This window comes from Augochlora pura, chromosome 6 (genome assembly GCF_028453695.1).
Source record: "Augochlora pura isolate Apur16 chromosome 6, APUR_v2.2.1, whole genome shotgun sequence".
NCBI classification, from domain to species: Eukaryota; Metazoa; Arthropoda; class Insecta; order Hymenoptera; family Halictidae; genus Augochlora; species Augochlora pura.
In genome coordinates this window covers 4541062-4559632 of record NC_135777.1, presented here as the reverse complement: position 1 = coordinate 4559632, position 18571 = coordinate 4541062, and the positions used below count along the sequence as shown (strand labels likewise).

The window sequence follows — 18571 nt, the reverse complement described above, 5'->3', positions numbered from 1 at the left end:
GTTGCGGGCAAAATAATAAAAACAAATTCACCGTTTCGCCAAACAACTCGTGCACCGTTCCTTGAAGCCGGTGTGAGCCAGCAGGTTTTCGCGCGAACGTAACTCGACTTTATCTACACCGTCCGATAACTCGATCTGTCGAGATAATCGAACCTAACCTGTACGGGAACCAGATCCCTCGCGAAGGTGTTCAGAGGGCACACCATTTGACACGAGAAACCGGCGTGCTGGGTAGACACAACAGACCGATTTCAAATTCGAAATAGAACGACGAGCTGTTGGCCCAGCTGGCGTTGATCGTACGGCCGACGGACTTCTTCACAGAAGCCCGTGGTTCGAATCGAGAAAAGATGAGTGCTAGCACAGGCACCGCCTGAGAAAAACGCGCGGGCGGCCACCGTGCATGATTTCCGGCGGCGTTCGCCTGGCGTGCCACGCCACAAAGAGGGCTCACGCACGCGGGGGGTTGCGGACGGAGTGTGTCTTTTTTTAGAAACCGCGTATCCCTATAGAGACACGTCGGATCTTTCTCGGCTTACCTCGAGCGTCTTCGAAATGTTCCCCGAATCCGTTCGGCGTCCTCGGTGTCTATCGGTATCCTCTTCCCTAACGGCCCTCTGTGTCGCACTATTTCCGTCTCTCCCTTTCTTCCTCGCGCACTCCTTCGTTCACTATCCGTGAACGAAGTCTTCCCTTCTCTCTCTCTCGCGCGCGCCGTCCCCTCTCCGTCCCAGTCCCTCTTTCGTCGTCCTTGTCCACGGGCCACCGTATCCCAATCTACCGAGATTCGACGGCCGATTACTCGTTTCCTACTTCTCTGTTCTCGGTTCGTCGTCCCTCCGGCCTGTCGGACACATCGAATAGCCAAGGGGAGGATAGATCCGCGGGACGGTGACGAAGTGTGGTCTCGGTCGTGCACGGATAACAGGGGACCGAAAGTATCCACCACGAACGTGTCACTGGCCGAGAAATTCCGCACTAGCCGAGAGAGTCTCGCGCGGCGCGCCGCGGGTGCACCGAAGCCTCTCCTCGGGGCACGGTCCTCCTCCTTTGCTCGCCTCCGACAGACGATTACTCACTGGCCTAAATCCAGCCAAATCACACCACACCGGAATAACCTCGGTCCCGAGAACAAGTCGCTTGATACGATCGGACGATCCACGGATACCTTTATCCCTCGATTTTCGCAGCACTCGCAGCAAAAAACCAGCACCACACCAGCCCACGATTCTACCGTTATCTAGGGCGATGCCTCTCTGCTAAGAGCCGCTTTGCCCTCTACCCGTGACTACGCAAAACACAGCTGAACAGATGGCGTGCATGATTCGCGACAGCTAGGTGGCTCCACGCGGCGCTCGTTTCATTACCGCGACATTTAAGTTGTCCAATTTTACTCCAACCGGAAATCTGTTGATCCAAATATGTATCGTCAAATTTTCTAATTCTATTTTGCGACTACGTTATTATTCGACTACGTGATTTAAATCTTCGAGGTTACTTTAACCATGAGCGTTATTCAAATACGATATGTTTGAAATAGTTTTGTATTGTAATGCAATGTAAGTGAAATACAATGTAATTCAAATACAGTTCTTTAAATTACAGTTAAAAACTTTGAAAAATGCGTACTTTCTTCTTTATTATTATCTATTGATTTATTATTTTTTAACTCGTAACTCTTTCAACCGCTACGTCCAAATTTGTACCATGACTGAACTGCGATCTGTTCCTACAGAAAATGTACCCGTGGCGCCATCAACGGTAGAATACCAGAACAACAAACTACGGACAACGAAAATGTCTCTAAAATTGTTCTTTGTCCCTCTTCGCATCGATAATATACTGCACAACTAATGTGTTTTATGTGTTTTCTAAAAGAACTTTCCATTTGTAAACAAATAAATGAAATGTACGCGCCGAGTAAACTGAATGGGCGCTGTGAGCAGACCATAGATCATATCATACACAAAGAAAGTATCTCTAAGAAGGTATTAGATAATGCGGCGCCATGTTGAACTAAAACGGAAGTCACTATAATTGGCAGACATTTCAAATTGTTCTGTATAAACCATTTTCCACTAATCTATGAATTGTTGTTTTCAAATAATGTTCTTGGATTAATAATTGAGAAGGAAAAATGACTCTTTTTCAGCTGATATTAAAATTGTAAAAAGAATACGAATTACAGTTTATGAAAGAATAATTTAATTATTGAAATGATATTAATCTATGTAAAATAAAGGCAATATAATAAAGTAATTATTTCTGTAGCTTTATTTACAGAAATTAATAAAACCTCGGAAAACAATGATGTGTAATCAAGTTAGACAGAAAGAAGAAACGAGAAAAAGTATCTTCCTTTCTTTATCGTATTTCCGGTCCAGATAAAAATGTCGGGAACCAATAAAACACTTGTGCGCGTTGTCGGCACACCATCGTAGAGGATCTCTAACCATAGATAATAACATGAGAAAGATCACTTTTATTAAACCATTTTAGAAAGCAGTTTTGCAATCTATAATACTGTTATGGTGTAAGACAAGCGAATGTTAATCAGGCAGAATTTTCGGTCGCAGGTCGCAGTTATCGTTATCATGGTTTAATTGGAATTTTTATGCGGCCATACGAGGTCGACGATGTATCAATTAAGTTCAACGGTGTGCCATAATTATGTATATAATCGTTTAGAGGATATGTGCGCTCGATGTAGAGAACGCATCTTCTTCGGTCCAGTGACCGAAGGATATTTGGCGAACGAAGAAACGTGCTGTTAGTCACTGATTGATTTAGCTTGGCAAAACTATGTGAGAACCGAGTGTCTTATGTCATCAATCTCCTGTTCATGTGTGTAATATCATCGATTATCGAGTACGAGGCATGTGGCGGTAGCTTTAAAAACGGGCACCGCAGTGCATACCGCACTGATATCGTCAAAATTCTGAGCAAATGGGAATAGAGGAGATATCAGACTATTGTTAACTTCCCCAGGATGGAAATTCTCTGTTAGATACTCTAAGGACACAATATTCGGAATGGAAGTTGTTTGGAAAAGCATTAAATTCAAATATATCTTTGCTTGTATTTTGATTACATTTCTCATTTCCTGCTTGATAAGCATTGCTCCGATAAGCATAGGTAACTTTTACTACCTTCATTATTAATTCCAATACTTTTAAAAATGATAGCCTTTGTAATTTCAGATGAATGCAAGTGTGAAATACCTACACAGCAGAGTCACTTTAATAACCATAAACAGATAAACAATGGTGACAAAGGCCATAGGAAATCATTGCATCGTTTGGCTATACTTGTGCCATTCAGAGATCGTTTTGAAGAACTTCTAATATTTGCTCCACACATGAAAAAGTTTTTAGATAAACAAAATATAGATTATCATATATTTATACTCAATCAGGTAGTCCCTCATTTCTGTACTATTTGGAATATGTATATTGAAGGTAATTGGTTGATATAAGTAATAATGTTTTGATTCCTTCAGGTTGATAGGTTTAGGTTTAATAGGGCCTCTCTTATAAATGTAGGCTTCCTTGAAGTTAACAAGGAATTTGACTATATAGCTATGCATGATGTAGATTTACTGCCTGTAAACGATGAATTGTTATACTCTTTCCCCACCAAGGGGCCTTATCATGTATCTTCTCCAGAATTACATCCTAGATACCATTATCCAACCTTCGTTGGAGGCATATTACTTATTAAAAGGTGTTTATAACAATATCTAACACCTAGTGTGGAAGTCAATGTAATAATGATGAAATACTTTGCAGAGAACATTTTATACAAGTAAATGGAATGTCTAATAAATATTGGGGCTGGGGTCTTGAAGATGATGAGTTCTATGTTAGATTAAAAGAAGCTGGTCTACTAGTCTCAAGACCACAAAATGTATCTACTGGAACACATAATACATTTAAGTAAGATAAATCATGTAAATCACTCAAATATTACCAAAGAATATGATCGCGTCATTGTACTATAAAAACAATAATTTTTACAGACACATTCATGATAGAAATCACAGGAAACGCGACATGATCAAATGCTATGACCAACGGGAAGTTACTCGGAAGCGGGATCGCCAGACCGGCTTAAAAAACGTCTCATATAAATTATTGAGTACAATTAACATGACTATCGGGGACACTTCATTAACCGTCCTTAATATTTCTCTAATGTGTGATAAGTTGAGTACACCATGGTGTGAATGTGATAAGGTAATGGGCTCTAAAGACGGTAAATCCAAGGAAAAGAAAAAGGTCAATAATAATAAGTCTGCCACTGGATTGTAACTGTACCGACGAAAATTGTATGCAGAAATATATATGTATATAATTAAGTGTATTTTTTTCCCAGTTATTATTATTGCTCTATCGTTCTAATTAAGTTCAAATCAAGGACAAATTAATAGCAGACACTTTGTTTTCAAAGACATTTAGATGGGAAACATTGTAACACTTATGTACAATGATAGAATACTGGAATGTGCTGCCTGACGTGATTTTTTTATATTACACATATTAATGTTTATACATATATTTACATATTCCGAGACAGCATGAAATGGTATTGTATAATAAATATAATTAAGTGCACAATGGATATTGTACAATGATAAAAGGTCTATCTAAATATTCATGATTTTACTATTTTCTAATTCTAAAATGGTAAAAAAAAACGGCTATTCTTAAACAATAGTACCACGGCTACATAACTGCATTTAACTGTAGAATGAAATGTTCTCTCAGTTCGTTTGTACTAAAGTCGTCACCGTCATTGTTCTCCTCGAAAATATCTTGTACCGTTCCTGTTACAGTTTCCGCACCATCTAATTCACTTGTTTTAGCGGTCGAGTCAGGAACTTGTACGTCTTTCACGTCAACTTCAGATTCATCGTTTGCTTCTTGTACATCTTCCGTCTTGATATTTAGCTTTGGAGTAGAGTTCTTTGCTTTCTCTCCATCACTTTTATTTTGATCTGTGGTGTCCTCATTAAGAATTCCTTTCCTCAAAGCTGGCAGTGGAGGTAGAGGGAACCCATAAGAAATCAATTTATCATAGCCGATTCTTCCGCAGTTCTTTCTAATATCTGCTGCCATAACTAAAGCCTTCTCCGTGAATTCTTGCCTGGAACTGTCGATCAGCATTTCATTGAACTTGGTCATCTTCTCGTCCAAAAGTTTTCTCCTTCTCATTATGGTCTGCATGTTCAACATCTTCCTTCTATATGTATTCGTATTCTTCTCAGCTCTTTCTAGATACTTGGAAGCCTTTTCCAGTTTCCAATTAAGTTCCTTTATGCGATTATCCTTCTGCTTGATTTGTCCCTCGAGCTTCCTCTTCTGTTGTGATTCCAATATGACAGTCTTCATCAGCTTCTTATTCATTTCCCCGAAATAATTAACCCTGTTCGACAAATCTTCTATCAACTTTTGCTTGGACTCCAAAACCTTCTTCGTTAGGGCCGGAGACTGCGCTGTATTGCTTGATCTTGTGAGAACTTTAGGTCCTGATTCAAGATCTTTACTTTGACCATCTTGACTGATGTTCTTATTTCTCATACTGTTTTCCGCCTCTTTATAAACGATTAATTGATCGATTAACTTTCCGATCACGTTTTCTTGGAGCTGTATTCTCTCTAAAAGTTCATCACAGTCTGAAGTAACAGATTTATCGTTCTTCTCTTGAGGAGCTTGAGTTGGTGTAGAACTCTGTAATGGGATCTTAATCGGACTTTTTTCTTCTCCGGAACCGGCATTTTTGAAATTCAAAGGCTGAGCTTTCTTAGGACTATGTGTAAAATCTAAAGACGACGTTCCCTTCTCTTCACGAAGTGAATGATCTAGAATTGACTCGTTCTTACTTATAGCCATGAAGTCATCCTTTCTTATGGGGATATCCATATTATTGTATGTTACCTCAGTGGGATTTTTAGCTGATAACACTGTTATTACGGATGTAACGAATGCGTTATTTTCTTCGTTCTTGTAAAGAGGAGCAAACTTTTGTGTTTCTATTGTATTAGATGAAAATTCTTCGACAATTTCATTTACATCGTCAGGATCACCAGTTATCTTTATAACAAATCTAGCAGTTTCTACATCTATATCGTGTATTTTATTCGTATTCTTTAATTCTCGTGAGAATACAGATGATTCGTTCCTTGTATCTGTGTCTGATAAGTCGGTATTGCTTGAAGAATTAACATCTGCATCAGTTGTGCTCCTAATGGATTTCTTTATTGATTTCATTATCTCTTCTCTTGTTCTCCTCTTTCGTTTCATTGCAGCTCTTATATTTGGTATAACATGTACCTCATCTTTAGTAAAGTTTTCTTCAATATCTTCATTAAACACTTTCTTTTCATACTTGACTGTAATTTCTTCATTATTTTGCGCAGTACTGTCGTTTAATTTACCCGCTTTTACTATTGCTTGAGGCATTTTCTCGTCTTCGCTTTCTACGCCAAAAATTATTTCAACATTTTCTTCTTTCTCTGTATTAACATGCTCAATTTTGTTTTTTGTTGGAAAGCTTGGACTCTCATGAACAGATACATCTACCTTGTTCTCTTCATTCTTATGATCACAACATAGATGTATTATTTCTGCATCTTCATCTTCTTTCTGGATCTTTGTTTTCTGCTTATTCTTGTAGTTCTCATCTTCAGTAGAACCACCGTCGCAAATCTGTTTTAATTTTTCCTCAATTTCGTCATAACTATCCCCAAATGTGTTAGGATCTATGACTTCAAGCTTTATCTCTTTCTTGACTGCAGTGCTTGGCAATATACACTCTGAGTTATTATCATTTATTTTTACTTTAACAGCATCTTCTTTTACTGCATCAATGATGTCTGTAAGATTATCCTCGGCAATCATGATTGTACTCTTTTTATTAATTTCAGTTTTAATATTATTTTTCTGTTCCTCTAAGGGCTTGGAAACATATTTTAATGTATTCTCAATAGACTTTATAGATAGTTCACAGACATCTTGAGAATCCGAGTCCTTCTCATCTAAATGTCCTGTGGATGAATGTTCAGTGTCAGCTTCCATGTATTCCAAGCTACATTCACTTTGTGACAAGTTCTCCTCCTTAATAATCTTTGTTTTTTTTTTGGGTGATTTTCTGGTGGATGTTACAGTGAATATAGAAGGAACAGCGTTCTTTCTTAATTTAATTCTTCCAGTCTGAGTAATAGACCATTCCTGGGGTTCAAAATGTACGTGACAGAGGAAAGAATTATTCGATGGCTCCCAATCAGCCCTGGCAACGCGTTCCTGCCAAACTTTCCTGAGTTTTGGATCACGTGGAAAACATTTCATAATATATCCCTTCTCACTACGATTATTGCAGCCAACTGCTGCACAACCTGGCATATTTATACATCCAGAGACTGTATTGGAATCTGTAAATAAATTTTAGGTAATTTCTCTACTTTCAGTAACTTAACCCTACTTAAAGTAAGTGCATTCTTGTATGATGCAAAAAAAAAACGCAATCGAAAATTAACTGTAAAAATACGCAATATCAAATAATACTAATACTCCACTACATAGAATGTACCTACATCAGTGTAGCAAATAAAAAAATAAATAATAAAAATGATTTTTATGCGTATATTAGAAAGGAAAATTACAAAAGATTATAAGCTCAACGAAGTACAAAAGCGCATTTAGGTATATTTATTTCGTGTAAATCGAACCTTTGTTCCTGCGCCCATACTGCTGTATGGGAGTTAAAAAAAGATCGGAAACGATTAACGTACTGTATGCAAAACATTGTAAAAATTGTGCTTGTGCAACCTGCACGATATGTAGCACGCGCGCGTTCTATCAGCGAATAATTGAAACCGTTCTTCAAATACTTTGCTCGATTGTCGATCAAGAGAAACAATATCTTTCTCACACCGTAGTCTCGTCCAATCGACAGCGTGCGATGTGAAAGAAGCCGAAACTCGCTCACCTCTCAGCCATCGGCTTTACTTGAAGTCTATTCTCGCAAATTGGACCTCCGAAACTTGCGAGTACGTTACTCATTGACGGCGATTCAAATTCTATTTTCCAACGAAATTTATCGTGACCATCGAATTTGAAATATACGGGAACTCAAAAACACACTACCGTAACAATTTGCTCCACCACTGACAATAGCACACGCGTTTCGATATAAATTTCGAGTTCTCTGCGTAATCGACTTATCTATTTCTGTATAATATGGCCGCCCTCAGGGTCGAGCATAGGTTAACTTTGTCTGTTTTTCAACTACACCTCGTTAATTGTTTCTTTTTAACATTATTGTTTTCCTTGTTATTCAGTTCATGTTAAATATCATTATCTTAAATGTTGTTCACAAACAAACCTTGTGTTTTATTTTCAATAACTTAAGTTTTGTACACTTTGTACAGGGTGACCCGTATAGTTCGATTATGTACAGGGTGTAAGATTTTACTTGACCGCAATGAAAATTTTATATACGATACATGTAAATGTAAATATGTGTTATACATATGTATGTATATTTTATACAAATGAAAAAAGCCACTTTAATTAATGCGTTTAATGTTTAAGATATTCTTTATGGTTTTTAACGAGTTAATATTTAAATGGCAGTTGTCTACTTGTTTTATAGATAACGGCGAATACGCAATGAACGACATGTAGTTCTTGTATCGTTTAAAATGGTTCTGCGAGAACATGTATATATGTGAGTTAATACATACATATGTAGCTCAGATCTTGACGTTTGAATCACAAATAAATATGGTACCGAGCAGCATGTAGCTTCGTCGTACGATATGTCTGTCATAAGTTCGGCCTACATTATGAAAATGTCGCTCGTTCAAAATTTGATTTGTAAGAAGTGAAGAACGAATCGATTGTAATATACTATTTTAGCAGAAATGACATCGTTAAGCAACGTATTGAAAGCCATAGAGGCTTTAAAAACAACCCAAGAATCGAACGTTCTTCTTTCAGATTCGAGCGCAAGGTATAGCAAATTTTTCTTTCTGAATGTTTCAATTAATAACAATCGACACATTCGATCATCTTCTTTTTACCATTTAAGGAAAGACAAGATAGCATGTTGCGTGACCATAGCAGAAGGAATGTGTTCACCAAGTGTCAAATTGACAGCCAAATTTCCTCAAGTTCTTAGTCTTGCAATTGAAACATTATTATTGCTATGCAATGATGATGAATCCAATGTCAGGATGATAGCAGATGAAACTCTGAATAAAATCATACGGGTATGATTCTTATCTGTAGTCTGTATTCCCTAACAATTTGTAGCAGACGTTTTAACTAGCTTTATTATTTGTTAGGCAATGACTGACAGCAATATTGTCAAAGTTCAAATAGAACTCTATAGTGAAATTAAAAGGAATGGACCAGCTAGGACATTAAGAGCTGCTCTCTGGAGATTTGGACATCTTAGTCACATGATACGTCCTACAAGAGGGAAAGCATATGTGTCTAATTTAATACCTTGCTTAGTAGCTATTGCACATCGATCTGAGGAAGCTGTAATTGAAACACTATCTCAGTCATTAGCATTAATTTCAAAAGCTCTGGGGCCATTTATGACGGACAATGATGTTAAGGTAACATAACAAGTTACATGTCCCTTCCTTGTAATTCTAAATTGACCTGCATTTATATTTTGCAGACTTTACTGAAAGCATTCTTTGAAAATGTGTCTTCAGTACAAGCAGTATTTCGGAGAGCAGCAGCAAATATGATTCTGGTAACTTGCTTGAATTGCAGGAAGCCACAATACTTTTTGAATTATGTATTAAAGCATCTCTTAAGTATTGTGGTACCTATGAATGAGGACACGGGTGGTGTAGCTACTATTATTGGTATTTTTGGTTGTGTTAGAATCATTTTACCACATGTAAGCAACCCTACAGATCTTCAAGATGACGAAATTACGGAGATAGATAGCTTCCTACAAATCTATGAACTATGTTTGCATTACACGAAGTGGCATTCCGATCATAATGTTATAAACGCAGCTTTAGAAACTTTGACGCAGCTTTTAAAGACACCACCGAGAGCTCTAGTATCTTTATTGTTATCAAATCAAGGAATAACATCTAGTAGAATAGCATTGAATCAAAATGACGCAATGTTGTCGCTAAGTCAAATGAGCATCTCAAGCGCTAACACTACTTGTGGTCAAAATTCGGAATTTACCTTGAATTTACTCGATTCTGAACTACCGGAAATAAATCCAGAGATAGAGAAATGGATATTGGACTCTGAGACTGCGCCCACGTTAGCGAAGAGCGCACAGGCTCAGAAGGAATGTCCTAGCGATATTATAGAAATGAAAGGGAAGGAGTTGGACTATGGTAGTCTGAAAATAGGTGCTATAGACAGTAAGAGACTTTCACTAGTTTAATGTACACTTTTGTTCAACATTCTTTACAATATCTCTTTCAGATGATGCTGTTGAAGAGGGTAGTGACGTTGGTAGCGAATTAGGAAAATCAGAAAAGATCTCCTCGTTGACACAGAATGAAATAAAAGAGCAGGATTGCCTGGAGGAAATTGCATCGTCTATTTCTACACCTAAGAAGCATTCCTTGGACTTTTCGCTAAAGGAGATAGACATTGGAACGTTTACCGATGCTGACATGCCTCTGAAATTCTGCTGTCGTTATTTGGTATCCTCTTTTCTGTTAACCGGCAACGCTGGCCATGTAATGCCAGACAAGTACTTTCGCGTTAGCGTGAAATCGCTTGCTCTGAACTGCCTCGCATATATCTTAAAACTCTGCCCAAATTTGCTATTGATGCCGATCGCCAAGGAATCGGGACACGCTGAGAATGAACAAGCGATAACAGATATTTTATTATTTGCAAATCATTCAGATCCTCAGATTAGGGGGAACATCTCTATGATCATTGGTACCTTTTTAAAGGCTGTGTTTACGCAGCACGGTGGATCCTTTAAAAATTTTGAGGCAGAATGCACGAAAATGAAATTGAACGGGACCGTGTCTTTAGAGAATTTGGTGAAGTTGCTTCTAGAGGTAAAATACTTGCTGCTTTAAACATTGACTATTTTCAGAGGACCAATCTATGCTTTTTGAAATAGGGATTAGAGGATGATTCTGCAACGACGTGTCGGCAAACGTTAATAGCGCTTAGTTCGTGTCTGCCGGAATTGTTAGAATCCGTTGACAATCATTATGGAGTTACCGTCCTAACTGCATTACCTCAGCTAGTAAAGAATCCATATTTTTTGGTGAAAGTGAAATTAGTAGAACTATTGAGTGAGATATCGTACGTTACCATAGAACACATAACTGGCGGATCGATGTTCCGAGAACATTTCATGAACGTCATCATGACGCTGTTAGGCGATCAGGACCAAAGGATTAGACACGCTGCATCTGATGCTATTGTGAAGTAAGTTTCTCCGAAGCTGATTCAGTGTATCTAATCTTTTGGACCTTTGCTAATATCACTTATTCCAGGAGCATTCCACTGCTGTATTTTCAACAACCCCATGAGGATGCTGTTACGAGAAGAGCTGTGCAGTACACCGAACAATATCTGAGCACTGTGAGCGCGAGCAGTTTAGAGCTGTCGTCTTGCCAAGAGAAGCAGAAGTTGTACGTGAAGACGACGATACAGCCGTTCGCGTCTTTAAATTTTCGTAATGGGACACAATATCATCCAAATGTAGAGTATTCTCTGTCCATTATAGTGAATATGTTAGCAGAAATCCTCGAGGTACAGTCGTCTAAATATTTAGTATACGGTTGCTGCGAGGCTCTATTCCACTTAAGCGACGTGTACACCGTCACAGTTTATATTAGAGGATGGGACTGTATTCTGCCAAAAACGTTGCTGAAAAAGTCTTATAAGAAGAATGGTAGCCGGCTGGACATCAGCGAGATGAGTTTTACGAACGACGTTATGCCGTCGTCGGTCAGCGACAGTCTCCTGTCTTTAGCTCTGCCTTTGCTCTCGTCTTCCCCTATCAGTCTAGACTTGTCTACGCACAGACATTTGATTCTACTTGCTGGCAACCTGGCTTCGGGTTTAGCTTTTTGTAATTTTAAACCGCATGACCCTTCTAAGAACTCGAGTACAACTATTAGAGACAAACAGATAGAACTTTTGCTGACGCATGTTACCAGAGTATTGAACATATACGTTCATATCATTGACGAGGTGCAACTGCAGCAACCGAGTGCTAAAACGACACTGACGAGTTTGACGTCCACGCAAACGTTGTCTCCGAAGAAGAAAACGACAAGTGAGCAGAAGTCTAAAGAGAAAGGGGAGCGGTTCGTTAAACTAAGATTCGGAAAAGAACAGATGGGCTCTTTTGCCTCTGTACCCCATTACATGAAGATGTACAACATTCTGAAGGCGGCGCATTCCAACTACTTAGTCACCTTAGAATCTGATGCCAGCGAGATGTACGTGTCGTTGTTAAACGCGGTGCTAGATGTACTTTCTCAGATTCTTGAAATAATCTCCTATAGCGAGGGAGCTAAGATCACAGAGGAGATACTGTTTTATCTACAAACAACTGTCGTTCTTTCTCCAACTGCAACTGTTCAATGCGTACAGCAGCTGCTCAAATGTCTCAGCAGCACGAATGTCTATGCACAGTGGAACGAATCAGAGGGTCAAAGGAATATAGATAGAATTGCTGTACTGAGGGACGATATTAAAGGGTTCCATAATCATTGCTTTCAAAATCCTGCCAGGCAAATGACGGAAACTATTAAATCTATGGGAAACAATTGCAGGGGTGAAAATGAACTTGATGCAGGGTGAGTATACCGACTTCGCAACAAGGAAAGATCGAAACCATTCATATACATGTATGTTTCTTTCTCATCGTTTAGGTGGGTAGGATTATTGCGTAGAGAAGGATGTAGGAAACTCTTTTCAAGTTATAAAAACTTCTCTATAGGCTCATTCATTCGTCTCTTTGAACCCATGGTAATAAAATCTTTGAAGCAATACACGGTGACGACCAGTGTGTCATTGCAGTGCCAAGTTTTAATGTTGCTTAGTCAGTTAATGCAGTTGTGGGTGAACTACTGTTTATTGGACTCCGAGAGAATATTTATAGGGTTCGTGCTAAAGCAATTTGAGTTTATCGAGGAGGGTCATGTGCAACGAACGGAAAACCTTCTACCAAAGATATTTAATTTTTTGGTGCATCTGTCCTACGAGAAGAATCACTGTACAGCAATCATAGGAGTCCCAAAGATCATTCAACTGTGCGACGGTTTGTTGGCTAGCGGTCAGCCGGCTCTCACGCATTGCATACCAGCTTTAACACCAGTCGTGGAGGACGTATTCTTAATTAGAAACGCAAGCTCTAACCCGATCGAGCAGAGAGAACTGGAGACAACGAGGGAAGTATTGATCTCGATGCTGTTACGTCTCGCGGAATATTATCAGATCATCGAGTTGTTGGCGTTATGTCTGACAGAGTCTAGATTTAGCGGCGATGGGAATGGCGAGGAGAAATGGAGGAGATGGTCAAGACTGACAATGGACACTGTCTTACCAATGCTAACAGCTGGCAAAATTCGGATAGAATCGGAGCGTGGTCACATAGCTCTGGTAAAGCTATTCGCTGCTATTTCACCTACAGTCTTCCGGCCGGTCGACCCTTTATTGAAAGTTTTACTGGTTGCGCCGGAAGATACGCTGGACGCGTCCATGGTGAAGTTGAAACGATGGCTAGGAATGATCAACGTTGTTCTACTATCGCTAATTTCGTGCGCAAAAGAAGAATCCATGCTGGCGAGGCTGTCCGATTTAAACACGAACATGACGGATCTCATGCAATCATTTCTCCTGCCAGATTCGTGTAAGACTGTTGATCCTCTACATGTTTTGGGAATACAGTCCACCGACGTTCCTCCCGAGAGGGTGCTCGCTAGGTTCATTTTCAAGGTGATCAGCTGGGTCGGCGCCAAGGTGTACAGTTTCTTAGGCCTTATTGACTATGAAACAAGCGACCCGTTCGTTCCATTCGCCGAATCTTTGGACAGCGATTGTTACTTGCTCCAACAGTTCGCATTCTATCTTCAGCTGTGTATCCATATGTTCGAATCCGGTAGTCACTGCAAGGTAGCTAACGCCACGATGCAGATGATTCAAGGTCGCAGCGTGCCTGACGAAGAAAAGCTACCCATAGCCGATTTGAATGGCTTGATGCTGAGCATTGGAAACAGATGTCCTATACTAACGTGTCAGTGGGCCTACCTGATGACCCTATTAGGTTACAACGAGATGTCATTCTGGTCGAAAGTGTTGGGCACACATCAGCAGCCTGTTGCTGAAAAGAAGAAAACTGAACGACCCAGCAATATTAACATTCACATTATTAAAAAAGGCGGCAACATCTTATTTTGCGACTATGTATGCGAAAATCTAAGCGATGCCGAGCCGCTAACATGGTTGCTGGTTAATCACACTGAGGACACAGTGAACAATGCCACTGAGAGCCCTGTCAGAGAGCTATTGACAGCAGCTGTGCACAGGAATCCAGCTGCCAGCGGATTGCTTGTACAAGCGATCGCTACCAAGTGCACGAATCTGTCGCAACCCAGCTTCGTCAAACGTCTTTTGCAATGTATAGAGGGTGCTCATCACTCGCAAAGTGGGGCGGTACTGATGACGTTGATACCGAGATTTCTATCAACAAAGTACCTTGCATTGTCCAGAATGGCGGCGAAGATAGCTAGCAGAAGAGTTGAGATCCTGCTTACCACCGCAACCGCGGATGTAATAAACCAACTTGCAAAGGAAGATTTCATCAAGATCATGGACACTCTGCAAGCGACGAAGCTTGCCAAGAAACACGGAGCTCTGGTCAGTTTATTAAATAAACTGGGTGTACAATACTATGATTTGTCTCCACTGGAGTTGGATCAATGCAGACCATTCAATCCGTCCACGGTGAAGAGCATTCAACTTGATCGCGGTTGGTTCCTGTCGCAGGTGAAGCTGCGTTGTTGCAACTCATATGCCGGCTATAGCCCTTCCGAAGCTGCTCAATTGCTGAAAGACTTAGATTTCAACGACTGTCTGGAGATTCTCTCTTGCAAGGAATTCAACATCTCTATCTTGAAACCATGCATAGTACTCGGCACCCGCACAACTATTGAGAGGTGTCAAAGGCTAGAGATGAATGCAGGGCAGAACCAGAAAGAGATCGATTTCGAGGCGAGTCCATTGTACAAAGCTGCGAAGCAGTGTCTGTTAGAGCACGTCCGCAGAGTTACCGAGCTGATGCCAAAGCCACATCACATCTATAACCCTGGACGACCGAATGCAAATACGAAGGAGCACAAGTATGCAGTTCGGTTGGATGAACTGCTATCCGAGACCGTGTACTGGGACATACTCTTCATGCTGGTCCCAGCCGTGAAGATGTATGTCAAGACCATGCCGAAGTTGGCCAGGTACAACTTGTCGAAGACGGAGTTAAAATCGGAGGAGGACCTGGCCAAGTTTTCAGTGTTGTGTCTAGAGCTGACGCATTGGATGATTCACAGAGACGAGAAACAGTTGAAGAAGCTGAGACCGAGGGACATGGAACTGGCTTTGAGTTGTGCTTCGGAGATTTTGAAACAACCTGTTCCGTGTAAAATAATTGGTGACAGCGCGAGGTATTCGTGGGTCTGTAGCGCCACAGCTTCCCTGGCGAGAGTCGTCGAATATTTGTTAACGACGATTGACTCTTTGCCGGTTATAGATACTCGGGCTTTACTGCCAGCCCTCGAAAACGAGGATACCAAAGAGTTCGCGCAAGCCTGTACGCGAATGGCAGCGCTGGTCGCATGGCTGGAACTGTACCAGAAGGAGGGTATCTCGAAGAGCATTCCACAGTACCTCTTCGATACGATAGAGGACTTAATAGTGAGCATCAGCCGGCAACCGCTGGTCAACTCTTACATCTTGACGCCACCGTTAGTTTGGAAGCAGCATTGGGATGTGGTTGGTGGAGGGCCAACCAAATGCTATTTCCCACTGATGTCATCAGAGTCGAATTTGTTACTGGAGGTGGAGATCCTCGAGCAGTTTATTTACAGGATCAATCTGCTGGGTTGGATCTCCCGGCTGCAATTCGAGGAGATCTGGATGGCTCTTCTGAGCGTGTTAAATCTTGCTCAGAACGAGGCCGTCGTCTCCGACGAAATTCCGACGTTGATACAAGCAAGCAGCTTGGCCGTACAAGCTATCACCAGGCTGTTGTTACAGACCCTGTATCTTCCATACCCTGGCCATCCCAAAGCTAGTACTTTGATACATCATCCAAGGGATCCTCAGCTCGCCGTTACCAAAGTCAGCTCGCAGAAGTTGTTCGCGATCCAGGACATGCTCACATGGAGATATGAGTGCATGAACGATTCTGAGACTTCTGGAGGATTAACAATGGACCATGTGTTCCATCGAGGGAACGTGGAGAGAACAGCTAATTCGAACACTTACGCCTACAGTCAGCTCTCTGTATCCTATCTGTGGGCCCTATGCAATTTGTACGAAGATAAATTGAACGTGTCCGTTCTGAACTTGAAGAACAGGAGGGACGACGCATTGATGTCTTCGTCATTGGACTTAGACTCTTGTCTGCGCTTTCTGGTGGAGCTCTACACGTCTTGGACTTCTCCACAGTTCAACACACCTGTGCAACTGTTGACCGAGACAGTGAAATCTATTTTAGCAATTTCTGAACTGTTTATTGAAAGAAGCCAGTACCAGTGGATGCTGGATACCTGTCTGGAAATTGCAAGGGTCCATCCTGTAGAAAACGTGATCTTGCATCAATATCTAATCATGTCTATCTGCAAGGCTGCAGCTGTTTTAACACCACTGGTGCGTTCTTCAAGATTGATTCTTACGCAGTGGAGCGTTCTAGAGACTTTTCTAATCTTATTCTACATTCCAGGATTTCGAAACGCTGGACAAAGTGAAGCGTCAAGTGGATACTAATCTTAAATCTGGCTTTCTGCCAGCAAGAGTAGCTGCTCTTCATGGTGCGCTATACTTGTTGCAAAGTGCCGTGTTGACGAACTGCGAGGAAATGATGAACATTATAAATCCTCTGGCAATAGAATATATTCAGAAACACTTTGACGCACAGGATTCGTACAGGTAACATCATCAGGTCACTAGCTTTCTGGCGGGGAACATCAAATGGTGACTTGGATATTTGTGTTTAGCGTGTTGAGTCAAAGCGAGGAGCATCAAGGTGTGATGTGGGCTCTGGTATTCTTCCTGCTAGAGCACGTAGAGGATACACCGTCAGATGCCGAAGTTCCAGCCGTTTTGGAACGGGTTCTGATTCTGTTGAATTCTCAAAACATTTCCTCCAGCTTGCACCAGACTCTCCTACAGGTGTGTGATTTCAGTTCAGATCGTTACCGAGTATTGATCGAATGATTTGTAACTAACAGAAGCTTGAAACAAACAGGGTTTGGAACGACTAGTTGTCACCAAGAGTGTGATAGGGAAAGTGGTTGAACAAATTGTTAAGGTCGCTATAGATCGAATGAAGCAGCCTAGCCCTATGTTGTCGCTACCAGCATTGCAGCTGTTGTTGACCTGCATGTATACGGAAGCGGCCGACAGATTGAATCGACCGGAAATTGAAGAGCCTTTGCCAGACTTGGAACCGGAAGCTTTAGTGCGTTCAATAGAACGTACTTCTGCGATTTTTGACAAGATCAGGAGGGGTCACACCATGGAGGTGGAGCTGCTCTGCGCGGTTCTATCCGCCGTTCTAGGGGACTTCTTCCCGCCGTCCGAAATCCTTACCAAAGTTATAGGGGAATTCCTGTCACCGCAGCAGCCACACCCAAGATTACTGTCTGCTGTAGTATTCAAAGTTCGTGTTTTAATGCATTCTAGTTTCCATGCAGTGTCAGCTGTTTATAACTAAATAACTGAAATGTCGCAGGTGTGTGAGAGAGCCTGCACCTCAGCCCAGATGGAGTTACTCCAGGACTGGGTAGTGTTCAGTTTGCCAAATTTTATTCAGAGCCTGCCAGTGACTATGTCGATTTGGTGTCTATCCTGTTTCTTCATTAGTTCGTCCACGAATCGTTGGCTTAGAGCCATGTATCCTTTCGCAGTTGAAAGAATTGTCTAATTAATTGAACAATTCATTGTTTTTCTTAATTCACTGTTCAGATTCCCCTACGTCCAGTCTAGAATCGGAAAGTACGAGTACGAGGACAAGAAGATACTCTGCATTGCTGCTTCTGATTTTTATCATAAGGTATAAGGTATTTTTATCATTAGTGCAACTTTTGGTAATCATGTATTCATTGGTTTTATTATCTTTTTAGTTGACTAAGGACACACAGAGGCAAGCGTTTGTGGAGACGTTCGAGGCAGCAGCGAAGGAGCCAGGGGCTCCTTTCGGCGACATTTTAGCGTCGTTTTAGCTAGTCTTGTTAATTATTGCGGTGTGTGAGAGAGCTGGAAATCAAAATATCGGGAGGTACTCGTGGGAGACAGTGGACTGTTTAGTCTCCTTGTAAATTGATGTA

The 18571-nt window shown here is 40.9% G+C and overlaps 4 protein-coding genes across 5 annotated transcripts in view; 2 read left to right on the top strand and 2 right to left on the bottom strand.

Annotated features, from left to right (window-relative positions):
- Rap1 (RAS oncogene family member Rap1) overlaps window positions 1–1271 on the bottom strand; it is a 33337-nt gene extending 32066 nt beyond the window's left edge. Inside the window, exon 1 of the mRNA XM_078182180.1 lies at window positions 540–1271. The gene's annotated coding sequence lies outside the window, so the exon portion shown is untranslated. The remainder of the gene's footprint in view (window positions 1–539) is intronic.
- Window positions 1272–2392: 1121 nt separating this feature from the next.
- On the top strand, window positions 2393–4362 carry Beta4galt7 (beta-1,4-galactosyltransferase 7). Its single transcript, XM_078182976.1, has 5 exons — window positions 2393–3135; window positions 3201–3415; window positions 3500–3723; window positions 3789–3935; window positions 4019–4362. The coding sequence occupies exons 1-5, from the start codon at window positions 3033–3035 to the stop codon at window positions 4308–4310; spliced, it is 981 nt and encodes a 326-aa protein (XP_078039102.1). The 5' UTR covers window positions 2393–3032; the 3' UTR covers window positions 4311–4362.
- A 27-nt stretch (window positions 4363–4389) lies between these two features.
- Window positions 4390–8446, bottom strand: LOC144471165 (uncharacterized). 2 transcript variants are annotated; one of them, XM_078182975.1, is made up of 2 exons: window positions 7727–7971; window positions 4390–7429 (listed from the first exon to the last, which is right to left on the bottom strand). In XM_078182975.1, exon 2 carries the CDS (start codon window positions 7398–7400, stop codon window positions 4725–4727), a length of 2676 nt encoding a protein of 891 aa, XP_078039101.1. In that variant the 5' UTR covers window positions 7401–7429; window positions 7727–7971; the 3' UTR covers window positions 4390–4724. The 2 variants fall into 2 exon arrangements, with proteins under 2 accessions (XP_078039101.1, XP_078039100.1); XM_078182974.1 differs by lacking the exon at window positions 7727–7971 and adding an exon at window positions 7987–8446 and having other exon boundaries at window positions 4391–7429.
- Window positions 8447–8782: 336 nt separating this feature from the next.
- Window positions 8783–18505, top strand: Htt (huntingtin). Its single transcript, XM_078183611.1, has 14 exons — window positions 8783–9012; window positions 9091–9271; window positions 9347–9625; window positions 9691–10405; window positions 10470–11062; window positions 11128–11441; window positions 11510–12823; window positions 12899–16892; window positions 16966–17171; window positions 17240–17414; window positions 17491–17904; window positions 17977–18137; window positions 18210–18297; window positions 18368–18505. The coding sequence occupies exons 1-14, from the start codon at window positions 8924–8926 to the stop codon at window positions 18464–18466; spliced, it is 8622 nt and encodes a 2873-aa protein (XP_078039737.1). The 5' UTR covers window positions 8783–8923; the 3' UTR covers window positions 18467–18505.
- Window positions 18506–18571: the final 66 nt, after the last annotated feature.

What these genes read in the sequence shown, in the direction of transcription:
- Htt (XM_078183611.1), top strand. Translation starts at nt 8,924, where the DNA reads ATGACATCGTTAAGCAACGTATTGAAAGCCATAGAGGCTTTAAAAACA. An exon ending in TGGTGAAGTTGCTTCTAGAG is followed by an intron (nt 11,063 to 11,127) that starts GTAAAATACTTG and finishes TTTTTGAAATAG; the next exon opens with GGATTAGAGGATGATTCTGC. An exon ending in CAGCTGTTTTAACACCACTG is followed by an intron (nt 16,893 to 16,965) that starts GTGCGTTCTTCA and finishes TCTACATTCCAG; the next exon opens with GATTTCGAAACGCTGGACAA.
- Beta4galt7 (XM_078182976.1), top strand. Translation starts at nt 3,033, where the DNA reads ATGGAAGTTGTTTGGAAAAGCATTAAATTCAAATATATCTTTGCTTGT. An exon ending in GGCATATTACTTATTAAAAG is followed by an intron (nt 3,724 to 3,788) that starts GTGTTTATAACA and finishes AATACTTTGCAG; the next exon opens with AGAACATTTTATACAAGTAA. An exon ending in GGAACACATAATACATTTAA is followed by an intron (nt 3,936 to 4,018) that starts GTAAGATAAATC and finishes TAATTTTTACAG; the next exon opens with ACACATTCATGATAGAAATC.
- LOC144471165 (XM_078182974.1), bottom strand. Translation starts at nt 7,400, where the DNA reads ATGCCAGGTTGTGCAGCAGTTGGCTGCAATAATCGTAGTGAGAAGGGA.